Source organism: Cyanistes caeruleus, chromosome Z, assembly GCF_971803275.1.
Source record: "Cyanistes caeruleus chromosome Z, bCyaCae1.hap1.1, whole genome shotgun sequence".
Taxonomy (NCBI): Eukaryota; Metazoa; Chordata; class Aves; order Passeriformes; family Paridae; genus Cyanistes; species Cyanistes caeruleus.
In genome coordinates, this window is record NC_141732.1 from 37,578,040 (window position 1) to 37,601,863 (window position 23,824).

General features: G+C 42.3%; 1 protein-coding gene across 4 annotated transcripts in view; it reads right to left on the bottom strand.

Moving 5' to 3' along the window:
* Positions 1-23,824, bottom strand: part of ABCA1 (ATP binding cassette subfamily A member 1) — a 97,508-nt gene that overhangs the window by 62,250 nt on the left and 11,434 nt on the right. For 3 of the 4 annotated variants that reach the window (XM_086869028.1, XM_086869026.1, XM_086869024.1), the window contains 4 exons: positions 14,610-14,760; positions 8,499-8,592; positions 5,057-5,198; positions 4,059-4,180 (listed from right to left, as the gene is read on the bottom strand). In XM_086869028.1, coding sequence (XP_086725154.1) covers positions 4,059-4,180; positions 5,057-5,198; positions 8,499-8,592; positions 14,610-14,675 — 424 coding nt within the window. In that variant the 5' untranslated portion in view covers positions 14,676-14,760. Of the gene's footprint in view, positions 1-4,058; positions 4,181-5,056; positions 5,199-8,498; positions 8,593-14,609; positions 14,761-15,719; positions 15,809-23,824 lie in introns of all 4 variants that reach the window. The other variant, XM_086869025.1, reaches the window with a different exon arrangement.

Below are 23,824 nucleotides of genomic sequence, written 5' to 3' on the forward strand. Positions count from 1 at the left end.
AACAACCGGGGCAGGCAGGGCACATGTGGAATAATAGCCTGAGAGCTGATGCAACTTCTTAGGTGATGTTTGTTTCTCTCTGCCTATTTCACTGCTCCATTCTTGTTTAGTTGGGTTGGCTTCAGGAAAAAAAGAAACATGCACTTTGAAAACTAAGAGCAATGGAGCAAATAATAGCCAGGCTGCAACTTTTAGCAATGACCAAAGAAGATGGCTTTAATGATACCTGTTAATTTATTATCCCATGGCACTGCAGAACAAGGTAGTTGGGAGTGTTGTAGAGAGAAGGAAGAAATAAAGAAAGTGTGCCTCAGAGGCAATAGCAAGCTGTATCTCAACCTTCTGAAACAGAAGAAAAGCTTATTTATTGCAAATGCTTAACCTGATAAAACGGCACTGAGGCCAACTGCAAATTCAGTGCCTGCAAGCAGCAGTGCAAACCCACTGCATCTGGCAATCCCAGCAGCCTTGTCATGCTCTTGAAAGTGCCGTCACCAAGGTCTTTGACTCTCTGTACTGATTTGCACTCTGCCTTATCATGAGTGTTAAAGACCTTGGTGACATTACTGGACAGAGATGTAACCAGTGGAACAGAGAGGGCACCTGGCACTGCCGGCAAAATTGATTATGTTACGGTATGTGTGTGCCTGCACGTAGATTTCTCTGCTTGGGGCTTGCTGGAAGTGGCCGCACAACAGCAGTGCCCACAGAGTGCAACAGCTGCATGTGCTGAACTCCCTTACACCACCACTTACCACTTTATCCTGGCATCCTGGCCAGAAAAGGTGCTACGTGAAGCAACATGGGACTGGTCCCTACCGATAATACCTTCCTCTCCAACAATGAGCTCTTCTCTGCTGCTCCTCCTCAAACTCCTGCACAAACAGCCCTGTTATGAGGAATTATCTACCACCTTATCAATAAGTACCTAAGATACAAAGCTTGTTGGAATGAGTGAATAGTGTGGCCTGAACAAAACCTTTATGTCCTACCTTGTCTTTAGCAAAGACACTGACTTGTACATACCTGTGCAAACAACATGAGCAATCTGCCATGTTACATAAGTCCCTCATCCCCAAGGTTCAGCTCATGCCTAGGTTCAGATCAAATGACTAAGAGTCACCCCTTGAACATTAGTTTGTGAAGGCTGTTTTAGAAGGTTCAAGTGAAAGGATTTTGGGAAATGCTCTCTGAATGGATTCAGACATCAGAAGCCATATACAGACATGAATGCACTCATGACTATCATTAGCTCCAATTTGCATGCTAACAATGAAAGATGAACTCCCTGAAAATCATCAAGGAGTAGTGGGAAGAGTGTGAGGGGAGAAGGGAATTGCAGACACTCCAACAGAACCCATGTCACACACCAAGGAGCATACAGTCTGTCCCACTGTGGAAGCTGCAAAGTTGCACCCATCTGCAGGACCAGTTCACATGGCTTCAGGCCCAAGCCAGAGTTAAAACATACAGGATATTAAAATTTTTCAATTTTTAGCCTATCAATAATTAGCCTTTCTGCTACTGGGGAAAACACATGTACAAAGAAAGACAGTGCTTTCAGGCCAGGTGGTGCACTTACATCTGACATCCACTCCTACTGTCTCCTTAGGTTCCCAGAGTCACTGGAGGAAAGGCCCCAGAGTAAAGAGGATTTGCATCTCTCACACCTCATCATCAACATCAACTGAGAGTTGACCTTCCTTGCACAGGAATCTAAGCACTACTAAGTATAAATACATAAGTGCTTCTAAGATTAGAGGATGCTGTTTCATGCATGCTGTCAGAGAATGAATCACAAGCCAAGGAGTGGGCAGCAGGGTCCACCAAGCTGGATGGTTTTGTAAATGAGCATGAGAAAGACAAATGGGCTTTGTTTTCCAAAAGACTTACCAACAATGGACATTCTGTCATTCTAATGACACAGAGGCTTGATTTTTTGATTACACATTTGAAATATAATCTGTGATGACTGAGTCTGAGGCTTGTTTTTGCAGTCAGTCCACTAGTCTTTACAGCAGACATACAGCAGACAGAAACATGAGCCTTCTGACTCTCAATTTGTAGAGTACTCCGTACGCAAAGCTCTTCTTGGAATCGATTCTCCCCCTCAGACCTTCCCAGCAGCAAGAGCTTCAACTTTGATAGCGTTCTTGTAAATGTCCGTGTCTGACATTCACTGCATGTCTCAATACAAAGCACCACACCAGGATCTACTCTCTTTGAAAGAGTTAACTTGCCAAAACAAATGTAAAAGTAGTACTACTGAAGAGTAAAATACTACTACTAGAAGTGTAAAACCAGTAACAACGATATTTGTCATTCTGATGGAGAAAGCTTGTTCTCAGCAAATCAAATCAAACAATTGAAGATACCCATGAAAACAGTATTCAACTTCTCCTTGGGAAATAGTAATCTTAACTCATTTTGGCTGTGTTCATTGTGTGTCCATCTCTGAACAAAGGGTCCACTCTTCATCCTATCCCCTCTGAAGCTGCTGCAGATTTAGGTAAAAGCATGAGGCTGCCACTCACCAGTTCTCTGAGTAAAAAGAGAGGAGGCCTGGTGGTATGGATACTGAGCTCCTCAGCAAGGAGGAGTGTCCTTTATAACAAATATCAAGTAACGGTCAGAGTCAGTAATCCACAATATTATATGCAGATCTGATCACATCAGAATTCTGCATAGCCCTGAAGAGGAGAGAGGGGGATTAAATATCCAAGACTAAAACCTTGCACAGTCCATGTTTGTACATACATTCAGCACATACCTGCCAACCTGTCACTAATACAGATTATTCCAAGGTGACCTGGAGCAACACAGAAAACAAATACTGAACAACACAGAAAACAATGTGAAAAACATCATCTCTGCTTTAAGTGTGCTCAGAACATATCAGACTACGTCAGATATTTTTCCTCCTTCAGGCTGCCTGAGCCATCCTCAAATGATAAGAGCTAAGAACTACTGTTGTGAAACCAAGGACAATTTTCACAAAACACTAAAATACCACCTATGTCCAAAGAGCTCTAAATGCTGCATAAAGGCTGTAGGTGAAGACCCTCAGTGGCTGTGCTCCTTTTCCTATTTCCCTGCTGTATGTCTTCCTAAACCGTTCCTTTCCATCACTTCCCCTAGACAGATGCCACACTAACACAGCAGCCAAGACAGATAATCTTTCAGGGAAGAATATGCCAGAAAACTTTAACAAGGTTCCATGTCAGAGAGACCTGGCAATAGCAAGAGATCTGCCACATTTCCTGAGAATGGGCAGAGCTCTTTCACATCCCAGCTCTGCTGCAAGCTTCCCATGTGATCTCACACTAGTTACTTGTTCATCTGCACAGGACAGGAGGCCACACCATCTTCTCACACAAGCTAAAAATGGGAGGATTCTAATTTTTCATCAGAAATAGGGCTGTGAAAGCCCCCCAGACAGTTTTCCTTTGTACCCTGCCATTCAAAATCCTGACAGGCAATATCAAAGCTACACTACACCAAAGAGTAGGGAAAAAAAAACCCCAAAAAACAAACTCTAAAACTAAACACAAGAAGTGAAATGGATATTTTATTGTCAGATAATAACCAGCTTTGAGTTGTAAACTGGAGGCCAACATCAGCTTTTCCCTATCTGCATTCTTCCAGCACACTTCCCTCTGGAGCTCAGGGGGTAGAACACTATTTAAACTGTAGCTACATTGTGTTCACTGCTTTACAAAATATCAAAATAACTAGTGCTTTCAAAAAGATACACTAATTCAACTCCTTTGAGAAAACAAGCACTTCGACTAACTTCAGCACGCCCAGGATTATAGTTTCACATCCAAAACAGCTGCTATTCTTGGCATGACACACCACGCCTTTTTTTCTACCACCAAATAAATTGAAGAGCACACAAAGCTCTGACACGAGGCAGGCTTAAGGTATCTCTGCAGGATTGGTAAAGGTTTGATAAACTGCAAGTTATAATCGCATGCATTCCTGAAATTTACACGCACACGGAATTAACCAGGCCAGAAATAAATACCAGATATTGACTCTTTCTATCAGGTTGTTACCTAAGCCAGAGGAATTTCCCAATTTGCGTAGTTTTCCCAGGACCTTCTGGACATCCTTTATACTCGTATCCTGTTGGCTGTACAACAGTAACCTCCTGGCATCCGAGAACAGGCGGGAAACACTGCAGGAAAACAGAAAAACAACCAGCAGCCATCAGCTCTATGAGCCACCATCCACAGATACAGTTTGTACTTACCAATTCCAAACTTTAATACCCTTTAGGTATGTCAGTCCAGCACAAAAAACTCTTTCCTCAATGACTACCCTGTGACAATCCAAGGAGCCTGATAAAAGATGTCTGCTAATACAAGGTCAATCTAAGTTACACCAGGAACACCATGCATTTGAAAGCCTTTTTAGGACCAGGATGGAGAGGGCTTCCTGCTGCCTATAAACTGCTGCTTCTTAGAAGCACAGTAATTTAAGAATATCCCTGCTCCTTTCAAATGCTTCTCTGGGTTGCAGACACATTGTACTCTGCTTTAAGTCTATCTTTCCTGACACCATTAATGTAGAAAGTAAGGTAAGGTATAGAAAAGCTGGCCATAAACTGTGCTCCCTGCATCATGTTAGGCAGTAATAGGCAATAAATGTCAGTGAGTATTCCCTAAACCTGTTCAATTGCTTCCCAGTCTGTGCTGTTCAGAGGTTCATTAACCAGGGAAGAAGACACTCTGAAAAATGAGCATCTTAAAAAGCCTTATTTTTTATGGGTCAAATTCTGAGCCCAGGTAAGAGAATGTACATAGTCCTTAATCAAGCAAAGCTTTTCATTCACCAAAAGGTTCAGATGCTTGAACTTGGGAATCCTGCACACCTACCACCTGTCTGCTGGCCCCTATGAACTTGGTAACTGAAGAATCTGGTACATCAGAGGTGGTGAAACTGCAAAACACTCATGTAGTGAAAGATTTCACAACTGGTAGGTGACTTCCATATATCCCTTTCCCCCATGCTTCCCCAAGAACACAGATGAGGCAAAAGTAGACAGACTCACATGGAGGCATTGAAGTTTCCAACAATACCAGGGGATTCCCCAGGAGTTGGGTAGCGGAAACATGGGTTGTTGGCATTGCAGATGATCCCCTGTATCCACGGCAAGGTTCCTGCTGAAGGCATAGCTTTATTTGGAAAGTGACCTAGAACAGAAACACAGGAGTTTAAAACACAGAAGACAAACACACGATACAAGCCTCTACTACACAACATTGTATTTCAAGAGCACAGTGTTAGCCCTGCACTGGTTATTGTCCCAGAGTGCCTATGAAAGAGCAGAACACTAAGCCAGCACTAAGATGGACTCTCTGTGCTGGTCTTTCAAATCTTTTTGCTGAAGTCTAAACCTTTCCACTAAAGAACTAGTGAAGTTGTAGTCCAGAGTTTACAGTCTGTTTAAGAAGAAAGCAGTAACAAACTACTCATAGCAGACCTCCACCAGTATGCCACTTGTATACTTATGAATCCTGTGCCCCACAACAACTGGGGAAGAAAGGCCTCCCTTGCATAATCCTGCACTTTACATAAGCTGTCAGGCTGCTTTTTCCAATGAGCTTGCTTCCTCACCCTTACATCATACACTACACTGGAGGAAGGTTATGCCCCTTCCTCAGTATCTCAAAGCTCAAGACTTTGAGGATCAGATGCCCACCCTCCCCTCTGGTGCCCACCTTGTCCTCCCAGCATGTCTGCAATCACTTGGGGCTGGCTCCCTGAGTTGCTCCACAGCCCAAATGGAAGTACCAAAGCCCAAGAAAGGAGTAGTATCAAAGCTCTTAAATCACAGCCATGCTGATTAATGTGGGTGGCTGGAGGAAGATGGGAATCTTACCAGCCCTCCCTGGAGAAAGCCAAGGACTCTGTGCAAGAGAAAGGTTAAGGAAAAGAAGGTTTATTGTTTCCAGTGCTCAGGGTACTCTTACTCCTAGTTCTCTGTTTAAAATATAAGAGTTATTGCCTGATCTGTCTGACTTTTGTTTTATTTTGCTTTTTTGATCCTCTTGGCTGAGGGGCTTGGGGAGAAGGTGGGAAGGCAGAAAGAAGAAAAATGCGAAGACTTTCTGATTCTTCTTGTAAGATGTCCCAGAGAATCACCTTCTCTGTCCTCCATCCCTTTCATTTTATATTCTAAGTAACTCCAAGAAAATGTTCAGAGCAATGTAGAAAGAGGAACGGCACACAAGAGTTTATGGTAACTTTTTACACACAGTGATGCGTGTAACATCAGTTTCTCCAAGAGTAAAGCAGTAATCTGTTGGTTTTAAATCAGATGAGATACACAGAACAGTGCAACAGCACATAACTTTCAATTACATTGCTGCAAACATTTAGCTTTACAGAAGAGATTAGTTACTTCTTGTCAGTTTCTCTCCCTCCCACTGCCAAAAAAAGTGCATTTTGAGTACCTTCAAGGATCACAGGAAAAGAAAAGTTCTACACAACACAAGACAGTACTCTGGCCCAATAGCAATCTAGTATGTCTTCTCTGACTGGTCTGGTGAAAGCCACATAACTATCACTTCAAAGTTAATTGTTCTTCCATGTTTTAAGAGAAAACTTCCTCACACTAAGCCAAGCTACTAGAAACAAGAAATCCTGACAACAGCCTAATCCTTGGTTTTTCCTCAAACAGAGAAAGACAAATGAAAATTTTACTTGTTGAAAAAGACTACCATTCAAATACTGAGGCTACGTGGAGGCTACAGAGCACTTGCACACGGCTCTGGTACTGCTATCACCAGGCATTACCTACCAGTGATTTCATAACAGCATATAACACTGCCACTACAGATAACAATCCTACTTCCCTTAAGGCATCCACAGGGTTGCCAAAGAGTTCACCATCAACCCAAAAGCTTTCTTTCTATCTCTACAGTTCAGCAAAAACTGCTTCACTTCATAAGACATTCACATCTGTCAGCATAAATGAGCATTCAGTGAAACCAATCCAGACAACACCGTTTAGAAACCTATTCACAGAAGCTCTTCAAAAAAATAAGAGGAATTAGTCAAAGAAGTGAATTAAAAGTTACCAGATGTCCTGCACTCTATAACTGCTGAGGACAATGTAAGAAGGTGGACAAAGCAATAACAGTCAACATAAACGTGAAGGGAAAAAGACTGCAGGTGAAAGATTCAAAACTATGCTTATGACACCATGATGCCAGAGCAAACATTTTACAAGAAAGCTACTGACTAGCAAGATCAAGCCAAGTAGTTATACAAAAGCACAGCTCTTGCTAGGTATGACTTTATATACAGCCCTGCCATACCCAAAATTAATTATTACTGAGGTTGCTAGTTATTTATAAAAGCTGAGTAGAGTGCTTATTGCTTTTCTTTAGCTTCATGTCTATATTACAGGTATCTCTCCTAATGTCACCATACCATTCACAGAAGAGGCAGTTCAAATTCTACGTAAAGTATGAGATTTAACTTAGAGAAGCTTCAATTACGCTGTCAAGTGCTGAAAAATGTGAGTTAGGCACTACATGGGATCAGCAGAGTCCAAAGTGTAATGGCAAACTGCAAACACTAACACCTCAGCTTTAGAAGACACCAGCTTGAACACCCAGCAAACAGCACAAAATGCCCCAGCCATTGCAAAGACAGGATAAGTGCTGTAAAAGGGAGTTTTTTCCTTATTTTAAGAGAGAAACACTTCAGAGGGCCCTTCAGAAACATGTTTTGCTGACCCTTAAACCTTACCTTGCAGTAATCAGGCTAAGGAAAGATAAACAAAGAGCTCTTCCACAATCAGTTAATTGCAGTATGAAGCTGTCACCAAACACAGTAAAACAATATCATGCTGCTAATAAACAAGTCATGTTTCCTAAATCAAATGGCAACCAAAGAGGCCTATAAACAGTCATTTATAAAGAACAAGCTTCCTTTGAAAGAAAAGAAGAAATGTGCCCATTTAGGGTGCATAGAGAAAAGTAAAATTGCTTTTTGTCAGCAGTGTATGACTGCTGAATCTACTAAATGCAGAGCTGACAATGTAATCCTTTGAAGGAATGGAATTGCTCTTGTGCTCTTTAATGTGATACATTAATGCACTTGACTACCTGGAAACAAGATTGCTTTCTTAGAGATCGGAACACTGCATTCTTTTATGCTAAGTCACACACAGATCAAAAAAGAAAAATAAAACTGGGGTTCTGTTCAGGTTTTACAGATATGTCAGAGTTGCACAGCAAATTCTCAGGTAATATAAATGCAAAATGAGAAACAGCAAGAAAAAGAGCAGCAATGTACAGTCCTGGATCAACATCATCAATTAACTGCAGTTCCCAAGGTGGAAGCAAAGGAGCCAAGAAGCCTTTCTGCAGACTTCTGACTGGAGTGGGGAACCACTGCTCTTTGCACCTTGCCAGCTGCATTATTACGTTCTAACCATGAAACAACAAGCATTCTGGGTGCAGCTGCTGTTTGATACTTACATTCATGCTGCTCATAGGGCGGATATGAAAGTCTTACAGAGATCAGGATGAAGAAGATAAACAGAGGCCAGGCAACTTCGATCAGCAGCTGGAACTGGAAACAATAAAGGCAAAGTATTAAGACATCATATTCAAAATAAAGGTCAGAACAGAAGTTCTAGGACACACTTGTAAGCCAGAACAGTTTTGTAAGCACTGTCTCGCTTCACTTTGCCTACGCATTCCAGGATCAAGAAGTTTGTTCCTCCAGCTACAGAGGATAATCTGCAAAGAATTACAATTTTTTTTAATTGATATATGCCAGTTATTCAACAAAAATGGATGTGCTTAAGGGCTATTTTTGGCTTATTTTTATAACTTTCTGTCCCCTGACTGAAAGAAACCTCCCAATGAATCTTTTTCTAGCAATGAGCAGAATTTTTTTGTCCCATATTTTGAGGTACTTGTGTACTTATATCCCACTCTCACAGTAAACCATTAAGCTTCTACCCTAACACATCAGGCATGGAAACTGTGCTGATGCATGCTATGCCAACACTTTCAGTACTGGAGAAATATATTGGTATCTAGAAAGCAGAGCTACTAAGATTAGGCTCATATCTAGTTTTTGTTTTGTTCTAATTTACATTTTTTCCTGAAAGTAGACAGCACCCACTGGTGCAGGTCATCTACAGAAAGGCAGTGAGTATCTGCTAAATAAATAAATAACTCAGTTATTCAGAGGGATGAGACAAGAAGAAAAGTTCTGCTATTAAATATATAACCTTCCTTACACAAAGAACTGAAGTGCAAAAAAATTCACTGAGATGTGTCACATCCCACAGAAACATGTGGACAAAGCAACTCTCCAGCCTAGAGCTTCAGAGACACAAGCTGAAGTTTCCCAGACTTGAGCTTCACTAGTCACACCCCTACTTTCCCACTGCAGAATGACTGCCCAAACACGTATATTCAGTAAGCTCTGTGACAAGGGAAACCTGAAAGCTTTTTATGCTGATGCTTTGGATGTTTCTCATCTATTACTAGTAGGAGAACAGAGTGTTTTCTTGGTCAGATGAAAAAAAAATAAAATCTTTTCCACTTCTTTCCTGAAAGACTCAGTCTTTTCTAATAAGAGGTCTGGATCATTCTCCTTAAAAGCCAGAGTGTAAGACCTGCAATCCAGCGGGAGGCAGAATCCTCATCCACAAACATGTTTTTCCATGTTCCAACATTAACAGCTAGAATCGGACTCTTAACACTCAGCACAAGGCACTCCATGCAAGCTTTGAGGTGAGAGGCTTCTTTCTAGGTAAGTACTGTACCTCAAAATAAACTCACACTGTAAAAAAAGGGCATTAAAACAAAGGCCACTTGATCCAGCAGAGGAAATTATGTAGGATAGCTTTTCACAGATACCCTTCATAGCTGATATCAAATAGCACCCCTATCTAAAAGGCATAAAAATTAAGCATCAGTCTCCCAGGCACTCCTGGTAACAGTGCCAGGCTCTGCACGATAATTTTGGGTTATTGTTACCCATTGGCTCCTAGATTAGCTCAGCTGGTTAGAGCATGGTGCGAATAACACCAAGGTAGCCAACATAATCCCCACATGCACCACTCACTTCGGAGCTGGGCTTGATGATCCTTGTGGGGGCCTTCCATCTCTGAATATTCTGTTATTTGTTATTGTCATGTACACACTGTACAACTGCTGGGTAAGAAACTTCACCAAAACCACACTAACAGAGGTGCCAGGAAGACACCTCAGTATTTCTGGTCTCTTATTACAATAAAAGATCTAGTGGCAGTACATACTCAGCCATTAATATTGGCAGCCTGCTTCCATCTGCATTAAACAGTGCTCTGGCCCCCAGAGATCAAAGTTGTTTAGACCTAGGACACTGACAACTCGTCTACTCCTCTTTTCAGGATACTATTGTAAGTGGCTGCCAGGATGGCATGGCAGGACTTTTCATCCACTTGACAGAAAAGCAGCTACAAAACAAGGACAAGTCCATTCTATGAAACCAGGACAAGTCCATTCCATCTTGTAGCATCAATGGTCATGCTTTAGCACATGTCACAGCCCTCTGCCACCCTGGCTGTATGCAAGCAGCATGCACTCCAAGCAACTGCTGCTACACTGCTTGGGGAAGAGAAACTGGGCTTGTTGAGGCTTCCTGGGGTGACCAGTGTGGACAGACAGCCTGTCACAGCCTGCAACTGCTACAGAACCAACGAGAAAACGCTGCCCTTGAGCTCAATCCGTACCTTCTTCAGAGAAATATCAGCCCCACCACACTGAGGTGGACAGCAGTGCCCAAACAGCCCTGTTACTGAAGGGGGAACAAGCCACCTGCACACACAGCTCCTCTTCTGCACACCTGGTTACACAGTCACAAAGGTAACCACATGTAGGCTGCATGCACAACATACCTAACTTGGCACATCAACAGACTCAGGGAGGATAGAAAAAGGAGGGATGCAGCTCAGACTGACCAAGTTGCACCTTTACAGCTGAAGGCAGGCATCATGGCAGGCACCAAAATATTCACGGTGAGGGACAGCTGTCAAGGGCTGCACCAGAGGCTTGTACAGGGACAAGATCAGTGTCAGCAGCACGTTAATAGAGCCTTCTCAGCAAGTCTCTTGTGCTGCTTAACAAAAAATGAGTTATCTTCCTTTGCTTCTAAAGGTCAGCAGGTTCCTTCCCTTACTGCTTCCTGACCCTGCTCTGATGGCACTTTTCATCCACTGCGGCCTTTCCATACAAGAACACAAAGGTACTAAAAGGGAACATACCTCACTGAGTTTCATTCTAAGTAGATATCAAAAAATCCAATCTTCTCTGCCACTTTTCTGCTGCAATGACCAGCCTGGTAAATAATGAAATGAATCTTCAAGCACCCAACCCCTCACCTACCCACTTGGAGTTGAAGAAGGAACATCCCATTTGCACACAGCAGCTGAATTCAATTAAGAACAAATTTGTCCTATTTTACCAAGGTTAATCCCTAAAGCATGCCAAATTTATACCAGTTGCCCGATTCAGGATGCCATTAAACACTGAGCTCTGCATTGTGTCAACAGGAAGTCTGTTGAGCAAGAACTAAGCAGACTATCACCCCATCCCACTGTAAACTCCCCTTCCCACTTTTATGGCCCAGTTCCAATGCAGGGAGATACCAGAAGCTGACCAGTGTCTCCATGCAAGTTTGAGGTGTCTCTCCATTTGCAAGAAAGCAGGGAGAGAAATGTTTTTACACAGTGACCCCTGAACATGATTTTTCTTTCCTCTCTCCCCGTGTGAGCTCCTTCCCCCCACTCCAGTGCTGCTGGAAGCTATCCAGTACAAAGTAACACTTGAACTGCACACATCAGGGTGAGCTTTGAACCCAGCTTTCGCAATGCAGCCCAAACTCACAGAAGCCAACGAGGGGGTTCAGTGGGAAGCCAAGGCTAGCCCACATTTTTCATGAGAAGGGTAAAGATCAAACTATTTCTAGGCTACACCTTCAGTAAGTACAAATAGGAGAGACCCTTCATCAACACAACCCAACTTAAGGACAAGTCTCCTAACAGGAAAGAAAAGAGATGAAGAACTGTGCTGCCACATTAACAGCATGGTGACAGGCTTCTCTGCCTTTTCCTGTTAAGTGGACTTCTCCTCCTGACATTCTCAGGTAAATCCTGAATAAGAACCATTAATGAGAAAACAGCTGCATAACTGAGAAGCAAAAGCAAGCCATGTCTCAAGCCTTCATGAATTGACTAATAATCAGTGTAGAATAGAGATTATGAGCAGTTTCATGCCCTCTGGGGTACTTGATGGGAGACCACTACAGCAGCTGCCAGAAAGTACCAGGAAATGGCTGAGCGGATCCAGAATGTTTAGTCTACTGTGCTCCTCCAGCACCACCAAAGGATGCACCTCTGCTGCCCAGTAACCCTGCAGCCACCCTGACATGACATGCATGCTAAACTCAGACCTTTTCACACCTGATGCAATACTGGGGTTGTTCAGCCTGGAGGAACACTCTTTAAAAAACTACCTGAAATGAGGTTATAGCAAGATGGAGGTTGTTCTCTTCTCTCAGGGGACTAGTGAGGACATAGCCCCTAGCTGTGTCAGGGGTCAGATCAGACATCAGAAACACTTTTTTCACTGCAAGGAACTGTCAAGCATTGGGACAGGTTTCCCAGAGAGGTGGTGAAGTTGATATCCCTGGAAATGCTCAAAAAATGACTGGACATGGCACTTAGTGCCAGAGTTCAGTTGGTATGGTGGTGTTCAGCCAAAGGCTGGATTTGATGATCTTGGAAGTGTTTTCCAAACTTATTGACTACGATTCTATTATTTTCAGAAGATCCTGACAAAAAAATACCAAGCCATCATTCTCAGTGTAAAATTCAGCTCTTCTGAAATAACCTCCTGGTTTACCTAGTTTAAACATCACTCCAGAAAATCCCACAACATTCTAGAATTCCCCTCTTTTGTAAAGGCAGTCTGGTAATAGGGAAAAGTTAGACCTCTAGTAGCAAGATAGGAAGAGTGTTTTTAGCTCTTAGGGACTAGGTTACATGGGCAAAAGCTCAGAAGAGTCAACCTTACGGAATCACAGCCAGTTTTGACACTACTTCCCCAGCTTCATTGGTAACATTTTTCTAAACTATGAGGCTATTCACAAGGCCAGGATGTGACCCCCATCCAGAGAGCATACAGCCTCATTCCTTACAGCTGACACAGTCCATGTGTAGACTCTGGTGGGCAGTCCTGTCCTGGGAGATCAAGATCCATGAAAGGCAAAAACATGCAAAGCAAAAATTTTTTAATCATTGACAGTTCTGTTTATATATGAGAAAAGACAAAGACGCCATGAGCCCCTTTTGTCTGTTTTATTTAAGAATGACTAGTTGCATCTCTGAATTCACTGGACCCAAATCCTGGAACAAGGCTCAGATACTTGAGTGAAGAGTTCAGGGACTGTGACCATTACTAGTGGTGAATATGATAGCCTTTCGTCCCTTGTGACACAGTTTCTAAAACAACCCAACCCAACCAGCTGGCAAGCATCCTGACATTTGCAGGGTTCAAAAAGCTTATCAGAGACCACTTTCCACTCACCACTTCAGTAACTCATGTTCCTTTCACATTCCCCGCTGATACCTCCTCAAGGTCAGATCTAACAGGCCAGATCCTCTGAACAACCCTTGGCACAAATCATGCTCTTGTCCAATACAGGTATGCCCTAAACCCCTAGAAGTTCAATACCATGTTTTCTCAGACTTTTAGCTGTTTGCAAGTGGTATGGCATCCTATGAGGTCTCAATCTAAAGGAAAAAGAATTTTAAGAACACCATACTGGATACACACTCCTGTGCCCTTTTTATCATAAGGGGAAACTCTTCTTACATATTGTCTATTCTTAACAGGTAAATTTCCACACTGTTAACAGATGGTGAGGACAGAATTTTAGCCACTCAGAACAGACCTTGGCAGAAGAACACCAGCTGTGGGTTTATCCTCATGCTTTTACAAGAATATGCTTCATGCCAGTCACTTAATCTATATCTTCTCTTGTAAAGTTACATAACAAGTTTGGGATTCTCTCAATGATTAAAGTGACTGGAGATGTCCGCTATTGCCTCTGTCACTTGTGCCATTAGGAAGTGGCAGAATTTTGTTGCCTTTGTTGCTGCTTGCAGACTTCAAAAGGTTTTAAACTCATAGGCACATCCCTGCAGCCTGGCAATGCCTCACCCACAGAGCGAACCAGGTCTCAGCCCAGTTTCCATTTCACACCTTTGTTGCTGCATACAGCAGTCATGCACCCTCTCTGCCTGATCTGAACACCAGTGTTTCAACTGCTCCAACACTCTCTCACACTGGAATTCAGGACAGAAGTCTTGAGCACCTTCAAGCCCTCTGGTTTCTGTCCACCCACCACCCTCTCCAGTTCGAATGGGGTCTTTCCAAGCCAGACCAGCTGCTCAGCCAGGGATCACTAGAGGAGGGACATAAAGTTAGATACAGGATGCTTCCCTGTTTTTCTTGAAAAGCTGTATAGCCGTGTAAGCTACAAGACCATAACTTAAGATCTCAAAACACCCTTGGATTATTACTTACAGTCTGTCTTCTTCTGTAGGTAAAGTTCTTCCATAGCAGCAATCCCAGCTGCGTCCAGAAAGCCATTTTCCTTCAGCAAAGCTTAGAAGCTCCCTTTCTTTGTGTAGCAGCAGCAGTAGTACACAGTACAGATGTTGTGGCCAGGCATTAACTAGTAAAAGAAGAGAAAAACAGGAAAAAAATTGAAAGGGAAAAGTTCTGTCATTCAAAACAGAAAAGGCAGCAAGATAGGGAAAGACAAGAGGCTGCACTCTGTGACCTTGAAAGCTCTTCCACAGAGCACCCCACTACCTTCTTTCTTACCCCATGCACTCCAGCCAAGTCTCATGTGTCTCAGTAAACTCAGATTTAGACAAAAAAGAGGTTTGCAATACAAGTGTCTTATTTTCTGCCCCAGAAATTCCAAGAGCAAGGACAGCCCAGAATGAGAATAAGCAACAGGCTTTGAAAAATGATCTAAAGGTTATTCTGAGTAAGACTAAACCATACAATTCAACCCTTCTCCTTAAAGCCTCTTTCCATATTTACTTTCATAATGGTGAAAAGCTGGCTGCCAAATTAGGAAAGCCTTTGTTTTGAAGTCCAGTCAACACCATTTGTAGGAGAAAGTGCATTTAACAGGAAAGGGAGAAATGCCCTTTCCCTTGAAGGTAAGTGACTAAGGAGGATGCTAGAGTTGTTAACATTTACATGAAGTAAATGGAAAACAGTTGTTTAGTCAGTGTTCAGGCCTTGCAACCACCTGGCCCCCAAAACTGTTGTGGATTAGATGTGTTAAGTGTGCTTCTTGCTACAGTATGAGCACAGAGGATTAAAAAATATTAATTATAACTATTCAAAAAAAAAATAAACTCTTTGGTGGCAATTAGTAAGAGCATAGCATAGGCTTGGTACACATACCATTCCAGCAAGGCTCAATCTTTAAGCTCTAAGGTGAGCTTTCACTATATTACTTAAATGTCACTATACCTTTTCTCCAGAATTAATTCAGCATATCTTAATTTACTTCCGAGTTTTAAGGCCACTTCAAATTAAGAGCAATTGAATCCTGAGAAAGTGTCTGCACAGGAACCTAGTTAACCTATATTAAATTAATTCTGATTTATGTACCTGAATACAATCTGTTGACAGGATCAGCATTAAGAGGACAACCGGCAGCCGATTCAGACACACACCAAGAGAGCCACTCTTTCCAACACCTGTTAAATTGCGAATGCATGCACTTTCGATTCTGGTGTCCCACAACAGTACTAGCCCTAAGATTCAGAGTTGCATGTCTGATTGCAAATTGCATAGAAAAGATTACCAAAAAATACATAAATGTTCTAGGAAACATTTCGTCAGGAAATGCTCTAACCAGTCCTACACTGGAGTAAGACTAGATGAAAAATTCTGGATGTGAGCTTTGAGATGATGAACAATTGTCACCTTTAAGCCTCATCCAAAAGTAAATTCCATTACTACAATGACTCGTAATAAAAACTTGATTAAAAACTTGTCTCTTAATAATGTAGGTCTGTGCTACAAGAAAAATTCTCTAACATGACTAACAAAAATACACCTACTACAATGAGTTCTGTAGATGATTACACTGTAGTATCACAACAGGACAACAGTGCTTCTTAGTGCCACCACAGAGAACCAAAGAGCAGTAATAGATGCCGACAAAACCTTAAAAACTGAACCTCATACCAGCATGCCAGCAGTACAGTCAGCATGGGCTTGTTAACTTCTGCCAGGTGCTGCTCTGACTCACTGACAGGACTTCCGCAGCTGCTCCTTGACAGAGGGCTGCCCGACTCATCAGACAGGGCAGCCATCCTTTCCCACCCATTGTGTCCTGCTGGCTGGAACACCCCAACACTAACACATTGCAGATGCATGCACATCTGGCTGGTAGACCATGAATTCCCACACATACTTAGAGAAAGACACTTGACAGGCTATCGGCATATCCACAGTAGGGAAAAAGCCTGCCCTTTGTGGGGAATGTCAGAGTACAAATCCTGGCTGATGAGTGAACCCATGCTCATGGACCCAAACCACACCTCTGATTACAGCCTTGGATATGGGGGCGGATCTTTGAAGCACCTCCTCTCGATGTCAATATTACATATCTAAAGTTACAACCAACTTAGCAACAAAAATAAAACTAGGAAATATTTAGTACTCTCCTTGTGGTAGTACTACCACCACTCTTAAGTTTCTGCATAGTATTTGGGGGATTTGGAAACATTTTCATTCACTCTAAAGAGAAACCTGGATTATTTCTGACATAGTACACAGGTACTTACTGACCACTAAAGTCGTACAAAAATCTTTCTAAGAACACTTAGAGAATTGCTCTTTTCTAGCATTTTTCCACAAGGATACTGGTACTGGTCTGCCAGTCATGGACCTCTGTTTGACTTTTTGTGCTCTGCACCAAGCCACAAAACCATCTTTGCTGCCTGGGTTTAATCCTGCAGCCACTGCAGGACTGTACAGCCTTCTACAGTCACTGGTAGTTTTGCAATAGGTATTTTTTTATCTTCAGAAGGGTGTTTTTGAGTATCCCCTCCATACATCATGCTCGGGCTCCCAATACTGTTAAATATCAGCAAAAAAATTATTTCCAATGCTTTCCAGAAATTAAAGCTAAACACCGAAACCCGTAAGAATAAAGTGCCATGAGAAGAGCACAAAAAGTATCCCGTGGAGGGCCAAATGGACTTTTGATATTCTCATTAATGGAATTACCCCCTACTCCTGCACCTTAATACCCTGCAGAGGCAAAACAAAAGTTCAACCAATCTGTGGAATTATAAAATCAAAGGGTAGCTGGTTTCATGCAGTTAAAACTCAGATACTGATCCCTTGCAACTGCAGTCAGCCCACCGGATCCAGAACATGGAAATACTGCTTTACAGAGTTTGTAACAGTCACATCATGTTAGCAGACTGTAGTGAGCTAAGGGCACATATTTTATCATTTAACTCATCTCAGCTGACCAGCAGAAGAGTGCACAGCCAGGAAGACTCAGCTATGCCACTTGAACTTCAGGTCTTTGGAGTTAAGCTAAACTTTACTGGGAACAAAGCAAATGATCTGCCTGGAAGAAAGTTTCAAATGACAAAAAACTTTTAAGGACTGCCCAGATGTAGGCAAACCAGCTAAGTCCCTGTGTTAAATTAGGGCATGCAGCCTAACAGTGGACTAATCATCAAGAGCACAACACCTGAGACTGAAGTGTATCCAGTTCTTCCAGACATGCTAGGTGACAGCTGCTCTGACACTGTATGCCCCAGTCAGTATCTGTTACAGACCAGGGAACAGGTTTGTTAGTAGTCACTTCTGATTTTCATCCACAGAGGCTGACATACTTGATTCACTGCTGACATGAGTTAACTAGGCTCACTTGAATTACTAATTCATCAGAAAGCACTCAGCAAACTAATATCAGAGGAAAACAGCTTAGCATCCTTTCAGATGTTCTTCCAGGTCACAACAGGCAAGAACTGTAAGCCAGAGATGCAAAGAACTGATCAACCCAGCACTTCCAGCTTGGTTAGAGCTCAAGTGCCACTTTATCTCCACCTCAGACCAGTCTGGTAAGTTCAACATAGCTGGGAAATACAACTTGTCATTTAGTACTGTAGTGCCAAAACTCTGCTGGTTTCCAACAACAGCTGTTATGTCTCACCTGTGTAAAAGTTTGAGCCAACAGCAGGTATCAGGGATCACTCCTCACACTCACCCAGAACTCCCTAAAGCAGAATTACTGCTTCTTGTCTAAGAAAAGCTGCACAAACTCATCCCCATAGCATTAGTTTTTCTGTGACTACAGAAAAGTACCCACCTGCACAATTAAAGCACAGATTCCACACACTTGTCCCATGGTCTGCCTTTGCAGAAGACTCCCTGCACATGACATTTCACCCTGCTGCAGCAATATTGAACAGCCTCCTAACCTACACGGCTGCAATTTCATCTCATTTTCTGCAATTCAGAAAATTACTCAAGAGAAAATTAGGCTACAGGGCAACCTCTGAAAACAATGACAATGAAACACATCCTTCAGGCCAGCCCTTTCTTTCTTGAAGGGTGCGAGCAGCTATTTCAATGTAGAATGGCTGTTGAAAAGTCCATTAGCTGCTATACCAACAGTCTCAGGACCCAATCCCTCTTAAATAAATGTATTTTTACAGCTGTAGATTTAGAGAATCAAAAGCTCGAGTGGCAGAAAATCAGTTCCCTACCCCCATGCCTGGTGTCTGTACTAAGTAAACATAAAATAGCCTTCAAAAGCAGCTTTCTGCAAACAATGCAGCTGTTTGCTTTCTTTGGGGAGGCAAAAAAAAAACCTTTCCCCTAGAGAAAAAAAATTAAAATCACTATTTCAAGAGGGAACAAAGTGAACTTACCAAAGCTTATGAGACTGGAACATTTCAGGGCTCTGGCAAGGCACTATAGGCAATTTAAACAAAGTCCTTGACAGCAGGCCTAAAAAGCTTTCACCAGTTGACAGAAGGCTCTGAGGCCTCCATGAAATAAGGTAGCAGCCCCTGTCCTCTCAGTCAGATTTTCCTTATCACAGAAACTACCACCACTGGCAACTCTCCACAGATGAAGTGGCCATGGAGAGTACCAACCTAACAGCGCTACATATGATGCCCTTATGAGCTACAAGACCCAGCACTTTCCTTCCTTACAAGCAGACACGATCTAGCACTTCTGCTTCCTGCCCCAGACAAAAAAAATTGTATATCTGCTTAACTCCCATGGTTCTTGTCTACACAAGTATCAAAATGAGACTCCTTTTGGAGGAAAAGAAGGAACTAAAATATAAACACTGGATTTCTGCCAAAATATAGTCCTCTTTATGATCACTGATAAATATCTTGACATTCAATTTCTTTTAGGTAGTGTCAAAGCTGCATTTTGTGAAGGAAACAATATCATGAGCCATGTGAATTCTGCAAATCCCAGATGTAGAGTCCCTCAGTGATCCATATGCCATTAGTGGTGAGCAGATCCCTCTAAGGACTCTGCATATGAAGGTAGAACAGAAGGGCCTGACTCATGAACTGACATTCCTATCTACACAAGACAAACCACCAGAGGACTAGTGGCCTCGATGGGCATTAGTGTCACAGAGGTGCAATTAAGTCTAGAGCCCAGAATTAAATCCCCACCTCCCAAGTCAAGGTCTAGTGCCTTGGCCACTTCTCTGCCAAACACCAAGATTTCCCTTCTTCCAGCACAATAGATGTAACTAGAAGGGAAAACCAGTACTGATCCCAGTTATGTTAAGATTAGGTTAGATAAAGAGCAGCTGTGGGCAAGTGCAAGCAATTTTTGTCCTGCTGACAGAGCTCTAACAGGACGTAAAATCCCCAGCAGAAACAGGAAGTGTATAAAGAACCAAAAGTAATATCCATTCTGTAACCTAAAGTCACATTAAGCTTGCAAAACCCAAAGGAACAAATCCGACATTCCCATCTCTAAAACTTCCAAGCAGTCAAAAACTTATGACATCTACTGGAGCCCTAGGAAAGAGGGGAAACTGCCACCTGAACAACGACAATCTTATACAAATAACAGTGATGATCTTTTAAAGTAATCTTTTAACCCGAAGAGCCTGAAATAGGTTACAAAAAGGTGCCATAAAAAGCATTAGCAGCACAGAGTTCAAGCAACTCACCTAAGGCCACAGAGCAAGCAAAAGCAGAGATTAGAATGAAACCATCAGATCCCACACGTCCGTCTCCTGACTTAATCACTGCTAGAGTCTGTAAGAGTCACAACCAGTGCAGGATCAGCAGTGGAGGTGTGAGCTTTGGACCTACGGGCTTCTGCCTGGGACACTGGATCGTTATCAGTGGAGGCACGCAGACACTAAAAGCTGGTCTTTCATAACATCCCCACAGAGAACATTTTTCTCCCTTTTGCCAAATGAATACAGGACACAAAGTTTTCTATTCCATCTAAAGAGTCCTTCACTGAGAAGTGCTTTCCTCTTCAAAATCATCCAGGTCATGTCACAGAGTTTACACTAACTCCTTGTTCCTAGCAATTTGACTGGAGAGCTTCTGGGTCAGCAGACAAGAATTTGATTAGAGTGACAAACAACACTATTTTAGTGGCAGTTCTTGGCAAGATCCTCTACTGGTTGACTTCCCACACGGAATACCTGGCCTTGGGTTAGGTAGTAAATAGATTCTGGTCCTGTTCTCCAGTGCTTACTAATACTGAAGGCAACTAGTAAATGGCTTTCACATGGCCATCCAGTTGAACTAGTTTTCCTTCCCTGAGGAGCGTGCAAAATTTGGTCAAACCGACATTTAAAGGATAATGCCAAAATATCAGGAAGCTGATGAAAGTCTCATGGAACACCTCTAGCAACCTGCCACTGCTGCTTGAAGACACAGGACCCTTAAGCCAGCATGCACTCAGCTACAGAACATCAAATAAATAATTTCACATTGCCATTTAAGGGGGCTCCAACCTCACAGAATATTGGAGGCAGACAATGGAAAAGGACTCCTTTCATCACAGGCCAACAATAAAATACTTATTCACAACCTGCTCCAACTGCTGCTATGAAAATAACTAGTGACAGAACCCAAGCCCCGTATTAGGTCCTACTTGCTGCATTAGGTACTACACAGAGAAGCAAGCCTGGATCTTGCTCTGACACGACTCAGGCTCAACATAATGTCATGTTAGGAGCAGAAATCTGGCTTCCCAACTGTTTAGGCAAAATGGCAAGGGGCTTCTAAAGTTATTTAGTCTTGGCATGAGAACTGAGCAAATGGGTATTTCATAAGGCAGTATATTATGTGCTGAGCTCTTCTGAATGCTCCACTATGAATAGATGAGCAGATGATAATTTTGAAAGACCTGGCCCAAAATTAATACCATGAGCAGTGACATTCTTGGCCCTTAACTGTTCAGAGTATCTAACTTGCCTCTCCTTTCAAAGCCACTCCTACAATGTATTTCTGAGACACTGGTGGGCCTATTCTTACCAATCAGAAAAAAAACACATGGGACAATTCCTCACACAGGAAAGCACTAGCTTACAAACTGCTCCACAATAAAGACTGGACTACAGTTCTCAAAGTCCTCAGTCCTCCTTATAACATTCACACAGATGTGAATTTTCAAAAATGGCTGCTGCTTTACAGCCTTCCCTTTGGACACAACATGCTAAGCAATTTTAAAAAACCTGTCCCAGGTCAGCAATATCTGCCTACCAGAATGACCACAACAACTGGTTCTCATTACTTCTGGCATGCTTATAGAGGACTCATTGATGAAAACAAGCACAACTCCAGTGCAATGGAAGATGTCAAATTTGCATGCACCTTAGCTGGACTTAACCTAAGGAATACACATGCAAGGGACTGTGGCATGCACTTAAGCAAGAGGATTGCTTAAGTGTCAAGTATAATACGCAAGATGAAATGCAGTCATCTATTTTACAAAAAAATAGCTTCCACTAGAAGGTTGTGAAATACACAAAGCATTTCAACTTCCAACATTACACTGAGTGTCCCCTACTTTCCTCACAAAAGAAAAAAAAAAAAAGAAAGAATCTAGTCCATTCTTTGGCAAAAACAAACACAAAATGTGATTTGCTTTATCACGGCCAATGTCCAAAAATCCATAGTCCATATTAGCAGATGATTTCTTTTTTTTTTTTTTGGCTTTCAAAGAATGGCTCTTTTCTAGTGGAATGTAAAAATAATAGAACATCCTGCTAAAATAATAATTGCGACATTTGAGCTCAATTCATGCTATTAAGCTTTGATCTCTGAGCAAGTATAGTATCTCCAGCACACAGTCTGCAAAAAGCTGTGCTATACAGCCCCAGTCACTTTTTCCAGCTTTTGACACATCCTGTTGAAGGATAATTTAACTGTAACTAGGAAAAACAGGTAAAGAATTTCATATTGCAAAAGCTACCTTTCTGCTTGGCAGCAACCACAAAGGGGAGAAGGAAGACACAGCCCCCCTAAGAAAGCAGCTTTTCCCAAAAGAAATCCATACGCTCAGACAATGTTAGGACAGAAACACTTTCCGTCCACAGGACATCCTGGTCACTGGATCATTTACACTAATCAGCAGATACCTGGTTATAAAAACTGCAACACTGACAGGTGCTCCATGATCCTACTGCAGTCACTGAAGCATCTGGCACAATTCTATCTTCTGCTGAGAAAAGTTATGAAGCCTTGTGCCTTTGTCATCACATTTATAAGGACTTGTTTGGAAAGGAATGACTTCTCCTACATCTTGCTTTTGGAACTTGCTGTTTATGTTGGGACAAGATGAGGACAGCAAAGGTGTTCAGTACAAGATTAAACTGCAAGTTTGAGTGCCTGCCCTCTAACATCAAAAGAAACTGTGGTGTTATTTTCCTCTCTGTCTCTGCCATTTGGGAACATCATGCCATAGACCAGCACGTTTTTGGTAACAGACCAGAACGCAACATAGCTTATAGCATAGAGAACATCACAGTGGTGCCTCTGAGATTGAGAGGCATAAAGAATAAGATGTCTCTTAAGCTCGATATCTACACAACTGCACCAATATCTGTGGCACAGCTATAAGTAACAGCAAATGAAACAAAAATATCCCTGAAATATGCAGAAAAACAGCCAAGAAAAAGCCTCAAGCACAATGAAAGGAAACGACATTGACGAAAGAAAGCAATAAACTGGCAAAGTCAGTATTTAGCAGCCATTGTCAGCTTGAGCAGACTTGGAGTCTGTAAAGCCTACAACAAGACCTTGGCTCTCACATGGCTACCATCCAACTGTGCTGATATGGAAGATGGTAATCCACTAAAGTGATAAAGAGATGCCCAAGTACTTTTGAAATCAGTGAGTGTCAGCTATGAAGAAGAATGAATTTCTGATCAATCTTGGCAGCCCATACAGACTTCAATAACCACTTATCTCTGAAGTTATTCATAGAAGAATATGAAAATAGCTGGCACGCACGATAAGGCAGCCCGCACACCTGCTGAGTCAGGTGTGGCACAGGGCAGTTAGCTCGGAGCACTGCCAGAAAGTGTGTGCCAATCTTCCCGTTTTGCCTGATCCACAGAGAAAACAGCTGTTACTCACACTTTCTACTCTTCAGCTCCAGCTGCACCCCTAACAATAAAGCTTCAATCCTTAAGGGGAGCATGGTAGCTAAAGCCATGCAAAGCAGGCTAATGTATG